At 51.6% G+C, this 20,861-nt stretch overlaps 1 protein-coding gene across 2 annotated transcripts; it reads left to right on the plus strand.

The window, feature by feature from the left end:
- Positions 1-1,165: 1,165 nt before the first annotated feature.
- On the plus strand, positions 1,166-19,874 carry LOC128914111 (cytochrome P450 3A29-like). 2 transcript variants are annotated; one of them, XM_054212684.1, is made up of 13 exons: positions 1,166-1,517; positions 7,371-7,464; positions 8,622-8,674; positions 10,247-10,346; positions 10,773-10,886; positions 11,485-11,573; positions 12,149-12,297; positions 12,795-12,922; positions 13,267-13,351; positions 14,326-14,486; positions 14,701-14,927; positions 16,402-16,564; positions 18,715-19,874. In XM_054212684.1, the coding sequence occupies exons 1-13, from the start codon at positions 1,435-1,437 to the stop codon at positions 18,808-18,810; spliced, it is 1,542 nt and encodes a 513-aa protein (XP_054068659.1). In that variant the 5' UTR covers positions 1,166-1,434; the 3' UTR covers positions 18,811-19,874. The 2 variants fall into 2 exon arrangements, with proteins under 2 accessions (XP_054068659.1, XP_054068660.1); XM_054212685.1 differs by lacking the exon at positions 1,166-1,517 and adding an exon at positions 6,219-6,358.
- Positions 19,875-20,861: the final 987 nt, after the last annotated feature.

The raw sequence follows: 20,861 nt of genomic DNA on the forward strand, positions 1-20,861 counted from the left end.
GCCAAGCCACGGGCTGGTGGTTCTTCACCCTCAGCCTTGGTTATTTGAGTTCATACCATCTATTGCTTGCCCTTTGCGCACCAAAGGGACGGTGCAGATAAGGCTGAAAGGCAGGTCTGGAAAAAACCCCTGTGTTATCTAGCCTGGGGCCTCACGTCGAGACTGATAAAATGCCGCACAAACACAGGTGACCTCACCACAGCCCTGCCAAATTGGGAGGGATTAATCTCCCTCCTTTGGCAGGAGGAAATTGAGGCACAGGCTTTGCCTGTGAGACCGAGCCGTGGTTTGTGTGACTGGTACCGAGTGTGCCCGAGTGGCCTCGATTGTAAATGTCCTCAGCACAGGGCAAAGAAAACACATCTTTCTTACAAAACAGCAGGATGAGTTATTTTTGGGTCTCTATAAATTGTCTGTTTTCCAGCACTATCATTCATACCCTACCAGGGGAACATGACTGACCTAATTAAAGTCTAATTCCAACAGTACAAGACAAAACTTGTAAATACAAAACTTTTTTTTTCTTTTTAATTTGGGTTCTTTTTCTATATGTACGAGCCCATCTGATTGGTGTAAACTCCCCAGAGGTGGGGGGCAGGGGAGGAGCAGTTAGGAGTCATCCGAGAAGCTGAACTATGGAAAATTCGGGGCGAAGCAGGACAAATTTCCAGATCGTTTTATGAGACTGTGACTTAATCTGCTAGGAGGCCGTATCCGCTGGGATAAAACTTCAACGTAACCGGCTGGAAATTAGGAAACATTTTACCCCCCACCATGGAGAGGACTGGCAGAGGAAGGAGTCAGCGTTTCAATCCTCCATCCATCCAAAACCACCCGGGGTGATCGATGAAGACAATTTCATTGATCCATAGCCGACCCCGCACCACGGAAGAAATTAAAGAGGTGAGAAAAAGACGCCTGTTTTTCACGGAGCCCATTTTATGAAGCACACAAGGGTTAATCCAGCCAGCCAAACGCCTGGCTTTAGTTGCTATAGAAAACCCTGCCGGTGAGGTTGAGCGAGAAGCCTCCAGCCGTACCTGCCCGGTTTCTCAGCAGGGACTGTGCCCGGACACGTTCGGGATGGCTCGCGTCCAGCGCCAGCCGATAGGGAGCTGACGATGCTGAACGAATCACGAGCCAAACAGCAGCTTCACCAAACAGCTTCACCCTGCCCTTAGTCCCTGCGCGGGACGCGTCCTCGAAAAAACAACCGCAGCCCAGGCACCGGCGCTGCCGGAGACAGAAGCGATGGGCCAAACTCTGCCCTCGGGCAGCGAAGCCGCTCCGAGTGCCGGGGCCCAGCAGAGATCCTGGCTCTAAAACGCTTTACGCCCACTGGGCTGTTTTGAACATGTGTCCCGGTGAGATAGGGTGGGTTTGGAGGTAAGGCCATCACGGTAGAAAGGGCTGTGTGTCGCCTGTTTAGAGCTGATGTCTTCAGGGCTGTGTCATGACCTTGGGGTTTTTTTTCCTGGCTTGACTTCTGGTTTGGAAGCGGCTCGGCAGAAATCGAGGTACATTGCAAACGCGGCGATGCCATTTCACTTTCTGGAAAGCGCGGGCAGCTTCATCAAGCGAGCCCCAGTTACCAGCTGGGAGGGCTGAAAAGAGAGAGTTCTTCCCTGGTAGGACGTGAGACAGGCAGAGGAGAGGCTGTCCTTGGCGGAGCCGGTGTCCGAGCGCGCGCAGCGCTGCCCCCTCCCCGCTTTCTGTAATTGGTTTTATCCTGTAACGCCGGCTGGGGCTTATAATTTTCTATCCTCGCTCAGAAATTATAGAGCAGTGAAAGGGAGATGGGTTTCAGCTGTCGATGCTTCAAGGAGCGTTCAGCAGCGACACCGGATGAAAGGAGCGAGGTGGTGGTTTCGCTCCGCAGAGGTCGCAGAAATACCCGGGCACGAAGCGCTGCCGTGGTTTCGGGCTGGGCGAGAAGGAAAGCAGAAACCGGTGCCAGCCCTCGGTCATTCCCCCGCTGCTGGAGCTCTTCGAGGAAGTCGTACATCTGGTGCTTTCCCATTTAGGCCTTTCAAGAGGCTCGTTGGAGAGCAAGGCTTGTGAGGAAGAGCCAGAAATAAACAACTCATGACCCCATTTGTGGGATGAGAGGAATGTAAGAAGAGAATCGTTAAAGATGGGCCAATCAGTGAATAAAAGCCTGTTTTTTAACAAGGCTGATAATTTGCTATGTCTATTAGAAGACTGTTGTGTGTTACAACATGCCTTTTTCCATAGCGTATGGAGGAAAGGAAAACCTTTGGCTCTTCAATACAGCAGCTAAAGACAAAGCCTGAGATGCAGCAGAGCACATGTGTCCTGGGGGTGGTCTTCTACCCAGCGGCGTGTGGCCATGCAGGACCGCTCTGCCCTTGGCCTCTTTCAGTCCCACCAACCACACAGTGGTAAAAATCACCTCTCCTCTGGGGAGGACTCTGCAGTTTAATAGTTTTTGTACCTCTGCCTCTCTGGGAGTTTTCACAAACAGAAGGGGTTTTCTTCTGTCAGCCCAGCTCCTCTGAAGTTCTGCATAAGGTTTAATATCACCTCCTATGCCCCATCAATTCAGTCGTCGTTTCCCTGGTTGCTCTAAGATGTATTGACCCATCTTTACGGCTGTGACATTACCAGTGACTACGGCCAGATATCACAGCTCAATTCACCTTCTGTTTGTGTTAACCATGGTGACCATCAGCTTTTGAGTCCCCACGTATCTACTTTGCTTGGCCACCTGTCCCCTCTCGGTGGAGATGAGTGCAGGGTGCTGGCCGCAGCGGATGATGGTAACACAAACATAGGGAAAGTATCCGAAGCATGAAAGCCAAGCACTACTGCGATAAGTAGTGGTAGATAGCGCGCGAGTTGAGTTAATATTGAACCGGGATTGTTGCCAGGGGGGAGTGGCAGGAACAAACAAGCCAGGAGCCACCGCAGTGCGATGGACCACGTGGTGGCCACTGGAAAAGCATGGGAGGCACGCGGGGCCATGGCTTTGGTGGTGTCCAGGACCACTACAGGAGACCCTGCCATGGGGGAAGCAGGGCTCACACTGAGTCACTTCTCTACTCTCCCCAGGGTAGAAAAATAGATAGTCTTTTTATAGGACTGTGCGTATCGCCAGGGCTCCCGCGGTCCTCAGGTTTTCTTATTAATGGGGAAAGCAACAGCCCTGTGTCGGTGTCAGCAAGAAGGGGATGTCAGAGGGGCTGAGGCCACGTCTGCTAATGACTCGGAGGAGGAGGCTCCTTTTGGAGCACTCTGGGTCCTGCACAGGTGCAGACGATCAACCCTAGAAACACAGGGTCATAAAACCATATGCCCCGAACTTGGGCGACTTCCTTCCTTTTAATTAGACCAGGTGCTGAGATGCGGTGGCAGCCTCACCTTGCAGCACTTCTGCGCGATTTGCTTGCCCACGATGCTAAAACCCTTTAAATGTTGCCAGAAAACATGACCTGGAAAGCCTTCCCCTCTGCTTTATCCTTCCTGGGTGCCATTTCAGTGATATCCACATTAAAAAAAACGGCCTCAGTGAGTATACACTGCTGTCGCGTTTAGTCCAAAGGGCTGCGTAAGTATAAAAGCATCGCTTTAATAGCTTCATTTTGTATAAAATTATGCGATGATGGGTGTTCAGGCTTGTCCCACCTGCAGCTCTGACCCGTGGCAGCAATTTCGGTTGGGAGGTGGCATTGTTATCAACTACGGTTTTCTCAAATCTGTGGAGGCTTGAAGACAACGGCGCTCCGAGAGACGTCCAAAAACAAGACAAACCAAAAATCAGGTAAATAAGGAGTTTGCAGAAGTTCACGTGTACACCGTGGATGTGGTTCCTGGCAGGGATGCGGCAGAACCCTGAGCGTGATTCGTTCGTCCCCATGGTGTCACCATGACATTAGCAGAGCGTGTCGCCGCCGGGAAGAGGAGTGCTCCAGGCGTGAAACGCGCCAGGGGGACGGTGTCACTGTCCCCGCCTTGGCTGCATGATGGAGCACCACGGTTTCGATCGGGCTCTGCATCCCATCTTCTCCTTAGAAGAGAGACCTCTCTGGATCAGCAGATTGCTCCCGCTCAGACCTATTTTGGACAAACGAGTGATTTCCTTGCGTGTGACATTGCTGCATAGTTTATTTACTTTTTTTTGGGGGGTAGCTAACATCCTTCTTCTCCTCTGAAGTCTGGGTTTGCCTCAGTTTCTCTCTGAGAGGAAAGAAAATACTGATCCACAAACCTGCTTCCCGCTGAGAAATCGCAGCGGCTGTTAGCAGAAGGTATTGGAAAATCAAAGGGTTTATGCGAGGGAAGAAATGCAGCTAATCCCGGCCCGGGAGCTGCTGCCCTGGCACCTGGTCTCGCCTCCCACCTCTCATTGCAGTTCTCGGTGTCCTTCTGGTACGGGACCCTGTGAGGGGGAGAACCGGCCATTGGATGCAATGATAAAGGATAACTCTTAGGATGTGGTTGCTTCAAGGTGCCTTATAAGGGTGAGACGCCGTCAAATGGAGAATAAGGTTCCTGCTGCAGCCCTCTGCCACAGCGCGCTGCCGGGGTCCAGCTCTTCAGCCCAGCCTGGGGAAGCAGGGATCAGGCATGTTCCTCCATAAACAGCTAATTGATTACTGTCAGCCCCTGATTACACGAATCATCGAGCACATCAGGGCTGTGCAAAGCTGGGCTTATCTTGAGCTGTCATCCTACCAAAAATGGCAGCGCTGCTGCTTGGCTCTTCTGCATGGATGCGGAGGTGACCCTTGGACCTGCCGGTGGCTCGACACCCGCTGAACGTGTTTTATGAGGCAAAATAAATGTTTGAGCAGAGGCAAAAAAATGCTGCCGGCCTCTGGGCATGGCCACACATGATCTGCCTGCACCGACTGGCAGATAATTGCAGAAGCACTTGGGGTTCTTCAAGGCTGAGTGTGCCCAAGGCAGAAGAGCGATGCCTGGTGCCGGGGAGCGTGATGTGCACGTGGGCTCCTCAGCTGGGGCTCATCTCCCCTCGGCCATGTGGGGCTGCTGGTGGGCTCAGGGGATATGGGGAAGGGGACCGCGCTGAAGAGGAGACTCGTGGTCCTTCCCGGTGTGATGGGGGTGAAGCAGGCCATGTCCTGACCCATGCCCACAGCCACCCGCCAGCACGGGGAGTTTGCATGCCTGTAGCCAAACTGGCCAGAGGCTCCACTGCGCAGTCTGCCCGTAGGTGTAACGCATTTTCCCCGGTTCTCCGGTAGAAAACAACCGGTTCCATGTGTGTCTTTGGGGGGGACACTGAGCTGCCTAAAGCCAAACGACAAAAGGCCCCTTGTGCAACGCCATGCCTGAGAGCGAACAGAAAGCCAGGGGCAGAAGGGAAATGGGGACCCGTCCTGAAACGCCTCGGCCGGGGAGCGTTGATGGCTGACCTCCTCGCGAGCGCGGTGCTCACCGTGCCAGGGGATCGCTTGGTCCTCAGCACCTCCTGCCCGTGCCCCCGTGGCTTCCTGGGGCTCGAGCCACGGCCGGGAAACTCAGCAAAGCCACCGATCCGCGCAGTGGGACGCCAGGCGGGGCTTCCATCGGCTCAGGTGCGAGCACAGGTTGTGCCACCACAGGACCATATCCTTCTCCCCACCGAGCACGAGGAGCAGAGGGCACTGCCTGAGGATAACCGACCCCTTTCAGCCTGGGCAAGCGTTTCCCGGCAGGTCTGTCTCCTCCAGCCCCTTCCCTCCTGGACCCTAAATAGGAGGTGCGGTAGGACGAGATGAATAGGGGTGGGAGAGGGGGCACAGGGAAGGTACATCTGCACAGTGAGAACCCCCCGGGAGCTGGTGGGGGGGGGACAGTAGCAGCTCCTTGACCCTCCCGGTTATACCCCTCACTAAAAGCAACGAAGCCGGCAAAAGCAAGACTGGACGGGGTGAGGGGGAGCGGGTCTGGTCCAGCTGCCGTGGGAGCAGCCGGGGGCTCCCCTCGGCCCCACGGGAACCCAGCGGCTTTCGTGCGGGAGGGAGGGGTTAGGGACTCTGCTGCCCTTTCCTATCGCTATTTGCTTTTTGTCCTGTCAAAACTGTCCTTTCAGCAGTTTCAAATCTCAAGAGGTGTGGGGCTGGGCACGCTACTGCCATCCCAATCCTGGGAGAGAAACCTGCCCAAGGGTTAAAGTTTGAGCAACGGAGTAAACAAGGCGACTCCTCCTTCTGCATCATGTGAGCCAGGCAGAAGGTCAAGGGGAAAAAAACAAAAAATCATAAAGCGAGGCTGCGGCTTCGCAGGGGACCCAGTGCTCTCTGGGCAGGCTCGGAGGCACGATGCACCTCCTGCCAAATTTTTCTTTTGTCACTTGGCTGCTCCTCGTCGCTTTCCTTGGCCTCCTGGTCCTGTGAGTAGAGGCTGGTCCCCCAGGGAGACCAGGGAGGAGGAGAAGCCTGTGCCTGCAGCTGGGGAGGGGCTGGGACCATCACCCTTGGCAGGAAGCGCCCAAGGACTTGGGTTGGCGTTAAAAACTCATCCTCCATCTCCCTGTGCCACCTTCGAGGCAGAGGCGAGGGCTGATAAAGGGGGGGGGCTCCCCTGTGCCCTCCCCATGCTGGAAGGGAAGGAGGAGGCTGGGCTGGGAGAGAAATGGAAATGAACTTCTTAATTTTTTTTTTTTTTTTTTTTTTTTTTTGCTTTTCTCAACAGATCCAAAAGGAGAAGTAAATTCCCTGTTTTTAACCGCAGCAGGCTCTGGCTGCAAAGGGACAGGGCTGTCCCTGGCTGGGCTGGGCGAGCGGGGAGCGGGGCGGTGGGTGATGGCCGCGGGCTGTTTGCCCGTGTGCTTGTGCCAGCAGAAGCCCCCATTTAAACAGTTATGTTGGGAAAATTGCCCTTTTGCTTATGTCGCTCAGGGGAGCTGTAGAGAGCTATACAGGCAAAAACTTAATTTTGCTGTTGTAATTTATGTCCCCGCTCGGCTGCCATGCTGCTGTGGCTCTACCACCTGAGCACCGCAGTAGGTCTTTGCAAAGACAAACACAAGGGCAGGTCCCCGCTTGAGGACTTAATGCCTCTGAGACCTCTCTTCAGTCACCTGCGTCACAGATCTCTCATCTGTGGAACTAAATGAGGTCCATGAATAAAGACCTGAGGTGCCCGGGTACACCCAGGCCAGGCTACAGCTCCTTTCAGCCCTTGTCTTGGATCAAAATATATCCTGAATTATCTTGTATCCCAAGTGATCCTGCATTTGTTGCAGGAGGAGAGTATCCTCAGGAGGTCTGCTGCTGGTGGTCCATAATTTCAGCTTTTTCTGGGAGACAGGAACCAGCTGTTTAAGCTGTTCGCTGTGCTCAGGATGAAGAACTTTCTCTTTTCATTGTGTAAAAGCATCTAACGTGCTCTTTGCTCGACAGCTATGGGATATGGCCCTTCCGGGCCTTCAAGAAGCTGGGCATTCCCGGGCCGCGGCCTCTGCCGTTTTTTGGGACTTTCCTGGAGTACCGGCAAGTGAGTACCGGCAGCTGCTGCTCCGTAGCTGCCTTCCATTCTTATCTGGGGCTGCTTTTCCCATCCTTTGGGCATCTCTTTCCTCTGCCCTTGACTCAACCAGATGGAAATGGTTCTTTCAGGTAGGAAAGCTCTTTGGACCCACAGAGAACACAAAAATTACTCTTAGGGTCTGTTTGACCTGAATGAGGTGGTCTGCGTTTTTTCAACTACTTTGTAATTTAAGTTATTAGTTTCTCCCTGGATTTCTACCTGCTCCCCAGCAGCTGAAGTTCTGTTGGAAGTACGGAAAAAAAAAAAAAATATATTGGACAGATGCCTAGGAGTGCTGATCTCTGAGAGCTGCGTGTTTCTTTGTGTCATCCCCACGAAGAGGCTGAATTAGCCCCAGCGATGCCCCATCCAGCCACTTGCTGTTGGGCCAGCCTGAGACTAAGCCAGGCGGATAGATTTCTGAATAAAAAATCAAAATATTATCTGGTTACCAAACCTTAACTAATAAGTAGGTAGTAGCTGATCCTCTGTAACTCACTGCAAGTGCAGAACAAAATGTGCTAGCTTCAATGAAAGAGGTGTTTTAGCTTGTGTTGGCTGGGCTTACAGCACGCGTGTGGTCTCTTACTAATGGTTTAGTTGATGCATGGTGAGTGTTATGTGTCCCGTAAGTTTCATCCTTAGATGTAACGTCGGTTAAAACCCTAATGGAAACAAAGCAAAACACAGAAAAGCCATCCTCACTCCGGTTCGGTAACCGCAGTGGAAGATCTCATGAGGACAAGGCGGCAGCAGCTCTAACGCGTTGGGCGGAAGATGAAAGGACACCCTGGGATCGAGTTCCGCCTGATAACTCTGCTCAGGCTAAAACTGCGTACCCTGTCATGCCCCGTCTTCATTACATTTTTACCTCGGGTTAGGCTAGTGGAAGTTGAAAGTGCTTCTTTTTTTTTTTTTTTTTTTTTGTCCTCTCTGCTCTCTTTTTTCCCCCCAGTGCAAATGTCCCCTAAGTGTCTACGTGACTCTTAAGAGCTACCATGCACCACCCCCCCCAACCCCTGCCACTTTCAATGGGTCTGTGGGATGCCCCTCACTGCCAGCTGTGACCTGCTTTGATCACTCCTCGCTGACAAACTCTTCATTTCGCCTTTCTTCTTTTGCAGGGAATCCTGCAGTTTGATCAGAAGTGCTTTGAAAAATATGGTAAAATCTGGGGGTGAGTTTCTTGCTGCAGAACAAAAACTGCCTGTTTGGGGTGCTCTGCCGCCCCAGAATAGAATGGAAAAAGGTACGTTGCCACCATGTCTCAGCACTGTAATTCCAGCAGTGACAGCTTGGGAAAATCCAGGTTCACCACTGGGAAAGTCTCCAGCCAGCTCTCCAAGGCTTCTTTCCTGCTTGGATTTCATAGAATCGTAGAATGTGTTGGGTTGGAAGGGACTTTTAAAGGCCATCTAGTCCACCCCCCCTGCAGTCAGCAGGGACATCTTCAACTAGACCACGTTGCTGAGAGCCTCATCCAGCCTGGCCTTGAATGTCTCCAGGGATGGGGCCTCCACCACCTCTCTGGGCAACCTGGGCCAGTGTCTCACCACCCTCACTGTAAAGAACTTCTTCCCAATGTCTGATCTAAACCCACCCTGCTCTAGTCTAAAACCATTGCCCCTCGTCCTATCGCTCCATGCCCCTTCAGTACCGTGCAGGGCTGGGACGATGGTGGCCAGTTTGGGGGTCATCTGTTTGCATAAGCTTTGAAAAGAGCCTTTTTTTTTTTTTTTTTCTTTTCCCCTTTGGGAGCATTAAAAACTAAACAGCGGTGTTAGTGACCTCAGGGCCGGGGAAACTTGTTCCGCAGGGAGCCCGGGGAGCTCCCCTCGTGCTCCGACACCCGCCAAATCAGCGCGGCCATCCCTTTGTCTCCCAGCTCCAGAGGCATTAGCGAGGGAAGGCGCCGATCGCGCCCCAGCCACGCAGCCTGCCCGGAAAACCCCCACTGCGTGGTGTCAAACCGAGCCTCCTGCCTTTGGAGCCGCTCTTCGCCCGTCTCGAGCGGAAAGCAAGCGGCAGGCTGCTGCGGGGTCTGTCGTCTCGGTCCCTGCTTCTCCCCGAGCCGGGGCACGAGCTGCCTTTCAGCCTGCCGCCCCGCTCCGCCTGCCGCGCCGGGTGTGCGCTGGGGCCTCTCGTCGTGCTTCTCTTGAGAACCTCTCAAACCCAAGCAGAAGTGTTGTGCCAAATAAATCCTCGGAGGCTTCATGAAAACTAATGCATTTTTATTTATTATTTTTTTTTCTTCCCCCGAATGACTAAATGTTCTCAAGCCTCTTGACGATGGCAAGACAGATGAGTTTTCCCCCTCTCATTGCCTCGTAGGCCAGGCAGGGACATCTCTTTACCCCACAGGTAGGCTTTTCAGCGTGGATTTAGTGACTCCAGCTACCTGCTACAGAAACAGCTCAGACAGCCCAAGTGCAGGGGCTCAGCGTCGTGGCAAAAGCTGCCTTTTATCTAAACCCACGCTGCTTTGGCAACTCTTTAGTACCACAGACGATTGCTAGAAACGCTCACGCTGTCTGTGTTTGGCACTTTCTTTCCCTTTCTCCTGTTTTACTACGTAATAAAGCAGTTTCAGCCTCATCCCTTCGGCTGTTTTGTCAGAGGGGACTCAGCTGGCCCCAACCCTCTGGGCTCGAGCCGGCGATGTGCAGGGCTCCGACCGCAGACAACGCCGGCTGCTTTTGCTCCAGCTGACCGCGAGCGGTGGACTGACTGTGGGTTTCTCTTGGCTTAGGATTTTTGACGGCAGGCAGCCCGTGCTGGCCGTCCTGGACACCGTCCTCATCAAAAACATCCTGGTGAAGGAGTGCTATAGCATTTTCACCAATCGCCGGGTAGGTACCTAGTCCCGTGCTCTGCTCTCCAGTGCAGGGCGCGTGCGGCAAGAAAGAAGGAGTTTCTTCTTGGCTTCTGTTCTCCTTCTCTGAGCCCTTCAGCAAGTAGTTGCTCTCTGTTTATTGCCCCGGTTTATTGATGGTACCAACAACCTTGATGGTACCTCTGTTAGGGAGGTGTAGAGGCCACTCTGGCTGGGACGCTGGGACATCAGCCTGGATGTAACCTAGGGCTGATGCCAATTATGACTCTTACGCTTTTGTTTCCATTTCTGTTGTTTGCTGGTAGAGCTGACTTCAGGGGCCAAGTCGGCACTCCATGGTGGGTATTTTTTTGCATTTCTGTTGGGTGGAAAGGGCTTGGAAACCTTCACCCGTCCGCTTGTCTAACCCTGTCCCTTTTGCTGTAACGTTCTCCCTGTGCAGAACTTTGGTCTGAACGGGATCCTGGATTCCGCCATCAATGTGGCTGAGGATGAGAAGTGGAAAAGAATTCGCACTATCCTGTCTCCAACCTTCACCAGCGGGAAGCTGAAGGAGGTAAAGCAGAGGCCACCGGTACTTTGCATCAATAGCCAGGGGATGATTGGGCTGTTTCAGAGTACAAACCTTCCCCTCAAACAGGGAAGTCGCCCCGTTTGTCAAGACCACGTCCATTAGCACTGTTTGTTGGGAGCAGTTCAGCAACATGGCGCCTGTCTACCGTCATGGGGAGGGGGTCAGGAGAAGGGTATGGGGGATGAAATGGCACGCAAGGTGCTACAAGCTGAGGCTGTTGGCCCCATGACCTGTGTTTCCTTCTTGCTAAGCCTAATACTCAGACCAAGGGTGCCCGTTTTCCGTGTGCTCAGGAGCTATGTTCCTTTCCTGCTAGAGTGGGTGCTTAGCTGGAATGGGAGCTGCGTGTGGATTATGGGAGGAGAAGCTCGCTCAATCCTAGTCGAATGAACTCTGTGGGCTGGTTATTAAGATGAGAGAAAGCAATGCCTGAGGCCTGGAAATGATACCTTCCCCTTGCCTGCCCTCCCTCTGCGAGCCAAAGGCTTGGCAAGGCACAGGCGGCAGTGCGGAATTGCCCAGCCGCGTTTGGTGGAGGTGAAAGCGCCAACAGTGTCCTCTGCTTTGGTTTGCGTTTCAGATGTTCCCTGTCATTACTCACTATGGTGAAAAACTGGTGAAAAACATTGAGAAGAAAGTGGCTAATGGTGATGTTGTGAACACAAAGGAGTGAGTAGCTATGTGGGGCTGACAGGAAAGAGTTTGTATTCAGCGTGGGGAAAGGGGCACACAGAGAGAGGGTTTGGAGACCCTTTTCCACACAGATCCCTTGTCAGCTATGGCCATGGGCATGGTATGTTCCTCAGCGGTGGCCTTGCTCTGCTCTGCTCTGGTCAGTCTGGGTAGCTGTGCTCTGTTTCCCATTTCATTTTACTGGAGATACACTTTGAGGAGCGGGTAGGGCCTGTTCCAGAAGGCCCGCAAGATGTGGTGTTCTTGGATGTAATTTTTACAGACGGAAAACAAAATACAATCTTTGTTAACCCAGGCTGCAGTTCAGTGCTTTCCAACTGCAGCCTAAGTTTTTGGTGCTGAGAAAAATTGAGGGATGAATGCAACTGGGGAAGCTTGGGAGAATATAACGATGGTTACTGCCACATCAAGATAGGACCTACTATGTTAGGACTCTGCTCTGAGTCCTTGATTACAAGAGATTCCCTCTCTCAAGGATTGTTCCTAGATGGGCTTTTATTCACTACGCTGGTTGGGTTCATCTCATTCACTCCCTCTTCTTCTCTACCTAGCATTTTTGGAGCCTACAGCATGGATGTGGTGACCAGCACTTCTTTCAGTGTGAATATTGACTCCATGAGCAACCCCAGTGACCCCTTTGTCACCAACATTAAGAAATTCCTCAAACTCAGTTTCCTAAACCCCGTGTTCGTGTTCTTAGGTATGACACACCTCGTCTCATCCAGCCCTGAATCGATGTCAGAGGTGGTAACCACCTGCATTTCCTGGTAGCTCCCTTAGTAGCTTTGAGTCCTGTTTGACAAAGATGCTCAACACTTTGCAGGATTAGATTTACCCTCCCAGATCTGCAGAAATATTTCCTCAGGAAAACCACAGGCAAGATTTGTACAGCCTTTGCAGGTCTTTGCAGGATCCTCCTACAGGCAGAGACCCTGTTTGCAGAGAGGCGTTGGAGACCTTCTCTGCCAGAGAGCTGCACTTAGCGTGGCATTGCGGCCATACAGTGACACACGGAGGAGATTCTCAAGTGCTATTGCATGCCAGCTGTGGTTAGGTAAAAAGAGAGCTGAAGGCAAGAGAAAGCAATTTTTGGAGTCAGGGCCCAGATTTACCCCTCTCCTTTCTATGCTTTGTGCCAGTTTTGAGTTTCTTGGGCCCCTTTGAGCTAAAATATGTTGTTCTTTTCTCTCCTTTTAGTGTTGTTCCCCTTTGTTATCCCAGTGCTGGAAAAGATGAATGTTACTCTGTTACCCTCAGAAGTCATAGGCTTCTTCAGTGCAGTCTTCATAAAAATGAAGAAGGAACGGGAAAAGGGTGGCAGCAAGGTGAGTCCAGCGCACATAGCCTCTTCTCTTCCCTGTGCCGTCCTTCTGAGTGCAGGAGGGACCTGGTCACGTCTTCAGAAGCTGTGGCGTATCGCCTGCTCTCCATAACAGCTTCCAGCTCATCAAACGTGGGGAGAGCCAGAACATGCCCTGCCTAGGCTTCCACGTGGAGAAAGTACCTGTGTTCATAGAGGGTCTCCAGACTGAACCTCAACACGCACTGCAGCCACAAGCCTGCTGGTGGGGCTGCAAATGGAGCAGGCGTTTCAGCGAGGAGCTGGTGCGGGACAAGGTTTGCCTCCTCCTTACCCAGATCTTTTCTGAATGCCTCTGTTTCTCCCCAGAACCGGGTTGATTTCCTGCAACTCATGGTTGACTCGCAGAGCTCACACGACAGCTCCAAGTCTGCTGAGACCGACTCGTACAAATGTACGTCTTAAAATCTGTCCTCCTCTCGGTAGGAAGCATGGTAGTTCCTCATGCAGTTAAAGGAAGGAAGGAGGAGAGGATTTTAGACATTAATCCTACAGGAGATTCAAGGTCTCAGTAGTGAGGCTGTAATGATGCTTATCACATGTCAGCCAGATTTTATTATACCCCATTTCCTGGGATAAATCTGTTTGTGCGACAAAGAGCAAACAGGGCGAATACCTCCTTACTCCCATTTCTTATTTTATCTTCTCTGAAGGCCAGCAATGTTGGCTGTATTCCATAAAGCCCACAAAGCACATACGCTGCACATACCTTGGTCGTCTGTGAGCTCGTCTCTGTTCCTCATCCTAGGTGAACTGTGAGATTTAGAAAATAATGTCTCAGCCAAGGCACAGCCCCAGTCCACCAACCCCAGTCAAGGCTGGATGCTTGTAAGCTTTTGAGGTGCAGGGAGAGGGTATTTGTACGACACCCTGCACTGCATCCCGCGTCCTGGCAGTGCTTGGACACTACTGCGGTACCAGCGTTAAATCCTGTATTGTCCTTGTTACCGCTGACACATTATGCTTAGGGCCACTAATCCCTCAGCAGCGCAAGGCTCACCTCATGGCTTAGAGGAGCTGCTGGGCATCTCTTCATCGCTAACTTCTCCTGGCATGTGCCCTTATATTTTTTGGCCCAGGAGAATGGTCCCAGAAGATAGCAGATAATCAGGCTCAGGCTGCACGTACCTTGGCTGTGCTCTTAAAGAAAGCAACATGGTACTGCTGATCTTGACAGCAGTTTTCTGGCTGTACAACAGTGCCAGATCCACCCCTTTGTGGTAGCAGAAGGCTAGCTGATGGTTTCCTTTCCAACTGACAAGCAGTTATGAATAGTGTTACCTAGATTGAAGAGAGGGATCCTGAAAAACCAAGGGTTAATCACTGTAGTTTTCAGCTTCTTTCATGTGCTTCTATGCCTCTATTCAGCATTAAGCGATGAGGAAATTCTGGCCCAGGCTCTTATCTTTGTCTTTGCTGGCTATGAGACCACCAGCTCCACTCTCAACTACATAGCGTATAACCTGGCCACCCACCCCGACGTGCAGCAGCGACTCCAGGACGAGATTGATGCAAACCTGCCCGACAAGGTAAGGGAGGGTGGGGAGATGCTGGGGTTGTTCCCACCTGTGCCTTGTAGACCTCGAGCCAAAAGCCAGGTTGGAAACAAAACGGAGTGGAGGAAGTGCTGGCACTGGGACTTCCCCCTCTCCGGTCTCTGATGCCTGAAGGGGAAGCGTTGTGGGGGTGTTGGGGAGGGGGTTGGAGTCTCGTGTTTGTTGCCATCCTGATTCCTCTCCCCAGGCTACTCCCACGTACAACACCATCACGCAGATGGAGTACCTTGATATGGTGGTGAACGAATGCCTCCGGCTCTTCCCCATTGGGGGCCGGATTGAGAGGGTCTGCAAGAAGACGGTGGAGATCAATGGTGTGACTATTCCAAAGGGCATGGTGGTCATGATCCCAGTCTACGTGATGCATCGTGACCCAGAGTACTGGCCAGAGCCAGAGGAGTTCAGGCCTGAGAGGTGAGGGCCGGGCGGGGGTCAATAGCTGCGCGCTCAACCTCAGCCCAGGGAGTGGAAATAGCAGCAAAAGTGGGGAATGCATGATTATAACATTTAAATTAGGCATTTATCATTGTCTGACATCTAGTCCCAGCATTACCGTGAGGGGAGTTTTATGATCTACATCCATAAACTGTGCATGGAATTTAATTAACTGTATTGAAGGGAGCGACAGTGAGAGCAGCTCCCAGCAGCTGTAGCACTGAGGGGTTTATGGCCAGATATTAAAACAAGAGCCATTGGGTGACTGGCACGATGCCGTGCAAATCAGCAGTGGAAGGGCAAAGACGGGTAGGAAATAAAACTTAATTTTTCAACCCAAGTTATGAAACAATCCTTGCTTAGGAGCCTCTGTCAGACCCCGCGAAATGAGGCAACAGTCCAAGGCAGACCTGGGAGACCCTGGGCCTGCTAGTCTTCAGGTGACCACGAAGACGTTGAGGCTTGGTCCAGAGAGAGCAGGACCAGACCTGTGCCCTTGCACCAGGAGTTGAAATACCCCTGGAAGCTAACCCTGGTGTGGGGATGCGGCGACCTTTGGGACAAAACGTGGCAGCGGCATCAGGCAGAAGTTAGGGAGGGAGATGGGTGCTGCTGAAATCACCTGTGGACCCCTATGGTCCCCTTGTGTTGAATGCAGAAGGAACCACCCAAATGGGAGTACTCCGGCAATGGGCGGGTTACACCAGTTGCTCCAGTAGCTGCGTCCTAACGCCGGTTGGCAAACTGGGCGTGGGTGGCTGGATGGGAGCTCTTTCGGGATGACTTGCCTTGCTGGGAGTTCATCAGAGAGATGTGCTGGTGTCTCAGAAGCGAGATACTTCACTGCTGACTTAGCATGGCTGGGGTTTGTACCTGGACCTCATGCACCGGGAATGAAAAGCTTTCTGACATGAAAACCAACTGATCACTGAGAAGTATTACTGAAAATGCTCAGTGGCAAATTTCTCTGTGAAGCCGATTGTTCTTCCCTGTTTTTCATGATGAGGAGAGGAATGGCTGGCGTGTCTCAAAAGCAACCCTCCCTTTAGTCACGCAGGGGGAGAACGTCTTTGTGTTCGCGCAATCCTTTGATCTAAAGGGAAGACGTGAAGCTGTAGACCGGTGTGTTTTAGGGTTTGAAATCTGGGTTCAGTTTTTGAGCTGAGAGGGAGTTCTGAGGAAAGAGTAGTTATGAAATCCATTAGCATATTTCAGGTGTTCCCTGCTCACCTGATGCACCTGGAGATGCACAGCCAACTCCGAGCAGCAGGATAAAAGCAGAAGCATAAGGCATCTATTGAGACAGGAATAAGGGACTTAGCTGGGTTCTTCTAATACGCACAAAAACACAAAAAGCTTTTGCCTTCCCAGACCCCTCATCACTTCAGATCTGAAAGCTTGACGCATCCTGGAACAGTAGCTTTTTCTAACTTTATTTCCTTTTTGTGATCAGGTTCTCTAAAGAGAGCAAGGAGTCTATTGACCCCTACGCCTTCCTGCCGTTCGGGGCTGGCCCCAGGAACTGCATAGGAATGAGGTTTGCTCTCCTCACCCTGAAAGTGGCCGTGGTCGTCCTCCTGCAAAACTTCTCGTTCAGAACCTGCAAAGACACTCCGGTGAGGATACGGGATGATGTGGTGCGTTGTCCGCCCGTTAGTCCCACTGAGGTGGTCCTGCGCCCTCTCTTTTGCCTGCATCTCTGGGCAAACAGGGAATGTCTCACGTGCATATTAAATACCTCTCTTCCCCAAGGAGTTCAGAGACCACTGAACCTTCCCTGCAGACTCGGGTTTTACTACTTCACACAGAGACTGGGGAGGAAGATTTCACTGTGGATTAGAGAGGCATATGGGAATAACTGCATTTCAGTCTTCTCAGCTAATTTAAATGGTTCACCACACGTTACTGATACATTTTTTTTTAAGCCTCTACAGAAGCAAATTTAATATTGGTGGAATATGCCAGGCTGAGATCCCTGAAGTCCTCTACCTCTCTTTGGGTGCACCTAAGTTGTGGGGTGCTGGCTCCCCCACGGTGCCCTGTCCTTCTGCCTTGACCCGGCGTAGGAAAACCCTTCTCCAGAGAGCAGCAAGGGAACATCCCCCCAGCCCGCTCCGAGGCTGCGCTTTGCAACCCAAACGTGGCTATTCTGTGTGAGAGACACCAAAATTCATCCCTTATGGGCCACCAGGCAGTCTCGAAAGGGCAACAATTTTCGAGCAAGCGCAAGCTGAGCTAAATTTGAATTGGCGACCCCCTCCCCCTTTGAGGCTCTGCAGGATCCCACCAGGTTTGGGGTTTGCCCCAGATCCCCATGAACGCCGCATGCAGAACTGATGGGACAGGCCCTGCAGGACGGGGCTGTTTGACATAAAGTAAATGCAATGGCCGTTGGAAATGATACGTCAAGCAAGCCCTCCCGAAAGCACGGCGGCTCCCCGCCACTCAGAGGCAGGTAGCGCTATGTTTGGTGTTAGTTTCGACCCGGCTTTCTGCATCCAGTGCTGCGAAGGGCTGTGCCGCGAATACCTTTCGTTCACGAGGCGAGCTTGGGAAAGCAGAGCGGAGGGGGCAGCAAGTGTGTTCAAAGGACATTTGTTGTAAGAAACAGAAAAATCCTTATTAAATTATGACTTGGCACGGGCGCTCAGCTGGAATCTCTGCAGATTCAGATTGCAACTCAACTAGTAACCTGGAGGTGAAAGACTGTAATAGTCCATTAACAATGCAGTGACCTATCCACCCTCCCCCAACTCTAATGACATTTTTCTAGTCCTCTGCAATCCATAAAATTGATTCTTTTTATAACTGCCTTTAATTAAAAGGAGACAAGTTAAATATGTATTGTATTACTGGTGCCCATAGGTTTATGGGGCTCTTTCAGCCCTTTTTCCTACAGAAGATGTCATGTACATCAGATCAGAGCGGGAGGGAAAAATTCATGCCGGAACATCCCTTTGGAATATGTATGTGGAAGCTGCAGCCTCCTCTCGCTCCTCCACTGATGACACACTGGGCTTCGAGCCACATTGCTTAAATTGCCTGAAACAAAGCTTAGTGGGATATGGGGCTTTTAATGCAGCTTGTCGGGCTGGGGGTGCATTACCCTTGTCCTGATGGGGAGAAGGAGAACAGGGATACGAGCAGCGTCAAATTGACGGAGGAGACTTGGTAAAACACTCTTCCCTCCCCTGCAACTTGACTCCCTCCAACCCCAGTTTTAAATGTTCTTTTTATTGAGATTTCCAGCCCACCCCAAGGGAGCCTGTCGCTCTTCTGTGTGAGGATGCTTTTTCTTTGGTACTTGGCCTGAGCAGCAATCTAACTTTCGTTATTTCCCGGAGAGCTTATTGCTCCTCCACCTCCCATTGCGATCCAGCCCCCCTTAGCGCTGACACACTTCAGCGTTAAACCAAATGGCACCGCGGGCCCCTCCTCAGCCGCGGCTCCCCCGATGGATTTTGGCTGCTTTTCCCTCCACGTGCAGCCTGTTGGTCAGTGCACCGAGCTCTTCCCACCGTGCTATGCGAAAGTCAGAATTCACTAACGTGTTTATTCGAGCTGAGGGTGATTAAACCCCAGCTCATATCTGTTTTGCATGAGCAATAGCGATAGTCCTGCTATAAGTACATCTGTAAGTCAGGAAACGCACCAAAAACAAGGGGTGGCTGAGATGTATGTGGGCTGTAGGGGTCCTGTCAGTGTCATAACTGTCCTTTTTCCCAGCTTACGTGGCTATTTTAATATTTTTTTCCTCCTGCTCAAGGTCCCGCTGGTTCTGGACACGAAAGGTTTCATGCAACCCAAGGAGCCCATCGTCCTGAAGATGGTCCCCAGAGGCCATGCTGATCTGAAGAAGTGAAGGAAGCAGGAACGGATCAGGGACTCTTGTTTGATGGCGCCTCCTCTGACTCTCCAGAGGAGACCCAGACTGATGTGTGCGCTTCAGAAATGTCCGTGGTGCAAACCCCCCATTTCACAACAGGGCGTTAGGGGTTTGGCCCAGGGTAATTACATGAGCATTATCCTAATGAAAATTAGCCCCAGATCCCGCTGTTCCCGATCACAATAGGCATTTTGCGAGACCATTTGCACTCGAGTTATTTGGGCACTTTTTTTCTCTCCCTCTGAAGAAGCACTTTTCTCAGCAATTTGATTCCAGACTCTGTCAGTCTCTTCTGGCAGTGTAATTTAAATCAAGATAGGGAGAGAAAATTGCTCATACTTAAGTAATGCTACCCTTGCTCCTGTTCCTACTGCCTGCCGGGTGACTCCATATGTCTTCTGGTTTTATTCTCCTGGGAGTGCAGAGTTGTCCAGGGCTATTTCCTCAGCTGTGTGCTACGACCCTAACAAGTGTTAGAGTGGTCACATCCTTGCAGGAATGAATGCCCGTGGCAAAGTTTCTGATGCTGATTTATTGAGATTTTCTTATGATTTTAGATGGCTTTTGCGTGATGCGGATTGCAGATGAGTTGAGTGGAGCAGCCCAGAGACAAGCAGTTGCCCCGACTGGCTGGAGATGTGCAGAGTGGGAGAGAAGTGCCCCGCACGTGTTTCCTGATTGTTTGATTATTTTACTGCGGGCGTGCAGACATCTCCCGTAGGATGGATTGTCAACGCAGGCACCATCTATGCTGCTGTCATGACACCTTTTGGTCTCTGATTTCTATTAGGCCACTTGTAAGACCGAATTAACTGAATTAATAATGATGCAGAGTGCAGCACTGAGAGCCTTCAGGTGTCCTGGAGAACCCTAGTCTGGAAGAAAGGTGTTGCCTTTGGCTAATGTGAGCTGGAGGGTCTTGCTAGACTGCCATTTTTGTAGATTCTGGAAGACCTGTATGCTCACATTTCATATTATTCCTCCAGGAAGTGCTACTGGAGGGTTAACTGCAATAAAAAGCTCCCTTACCTCTTCTGTAACCAGCTGATGCCAGTCTCTGATTCTGTTCTTTCCTCTATACACAAGTGGATACGCAAGTGAAGGTAGATTTAGATTGGATCTCAGGAAGAAATTCTTTGCTGTGATGGTGGTGAGGCGCTGGAACACGTTGCCCAGAGAAGCTGTGGCTGCCCCGTCCCTGGAGGGGTTCAAGGCCAGGTTGGACGGGGCTTGGAGCAACCTGGGCTGGTGGGAGGTGTCCCTGCCCAGGGCAGGGGGGTTGGAACTAGGTGATCTTTGAGGTCCCTTCCAACCCAAACCATTCTGTGATTCTATGAGTCTAACTGTAGGTCTCATAAGTCATTGGCCAGACAACGATGTGGACTCATCACCTTTCCCAGATGGGCTGGGCTCCTTTGGTGGGATCCTCAAAGGAGATCCTCCCTCTGCCTCAAAAATCAGTGCCACAGAGCAGAGACAGAAGTTCTCTTTTGCAATTCATTCTTCCACTGGCCTTGTAGCATCACAAATTACTGAGGGTTTGGTCTCGCCAGTCTCAGCCAAGCATTTGTCGTTCTCTGAAAGTAGAGGGGTTCGATTCCAGCATCTGCTCCATGCTGCAAACCACCTGACCTCGTCCTGGGTTCAAAGTGCTCTCCATGCTCCCTCCTGAGCTCCTCATGCACCTACGTCAGCGCACCCTTCCACTGGAGGATGTCTTCTGCTTCCAAGCTGTCAAAGTTCAGCGCTGGGTGAAATACATGCATGTGCGTCTACAGCTAACCCAGCCACCACCACCTACAGTGCTGCTTGCGTTCCTGCAGGATGAAAACTCATTATGCCTCGGATGAATCCAAGTCACTACCTCATGTGTATCGTCAGTAGGAAGAGCTGCTTCTGGCGATGTGGAGTTTGAGGTACCCCAGTCCAAAAATAAATGGCTGAGCAGAAGCATTGCTGGTGCGAAGTCGTTACCATTGCGAAATTGGGCTTAGGAACTTCAGTCACTACACAGCAGTTTTCATATT

The sequence above is a fragment of the Rissa tridactyla genome, chromosome 8 (genome assembly GCF_028500815.1).
Source record: "Rissa tridactyla isolate bRisTri1 chromosome 8, bRisTri1.patW.cur.20221130, whole genome shotgun sequence".
Lineage (NCBI taxonomy): Eukaryota > Metazoa > Chordata > Aves > Charadriiformes > Laridae > Rissa > Rissa tridactyla.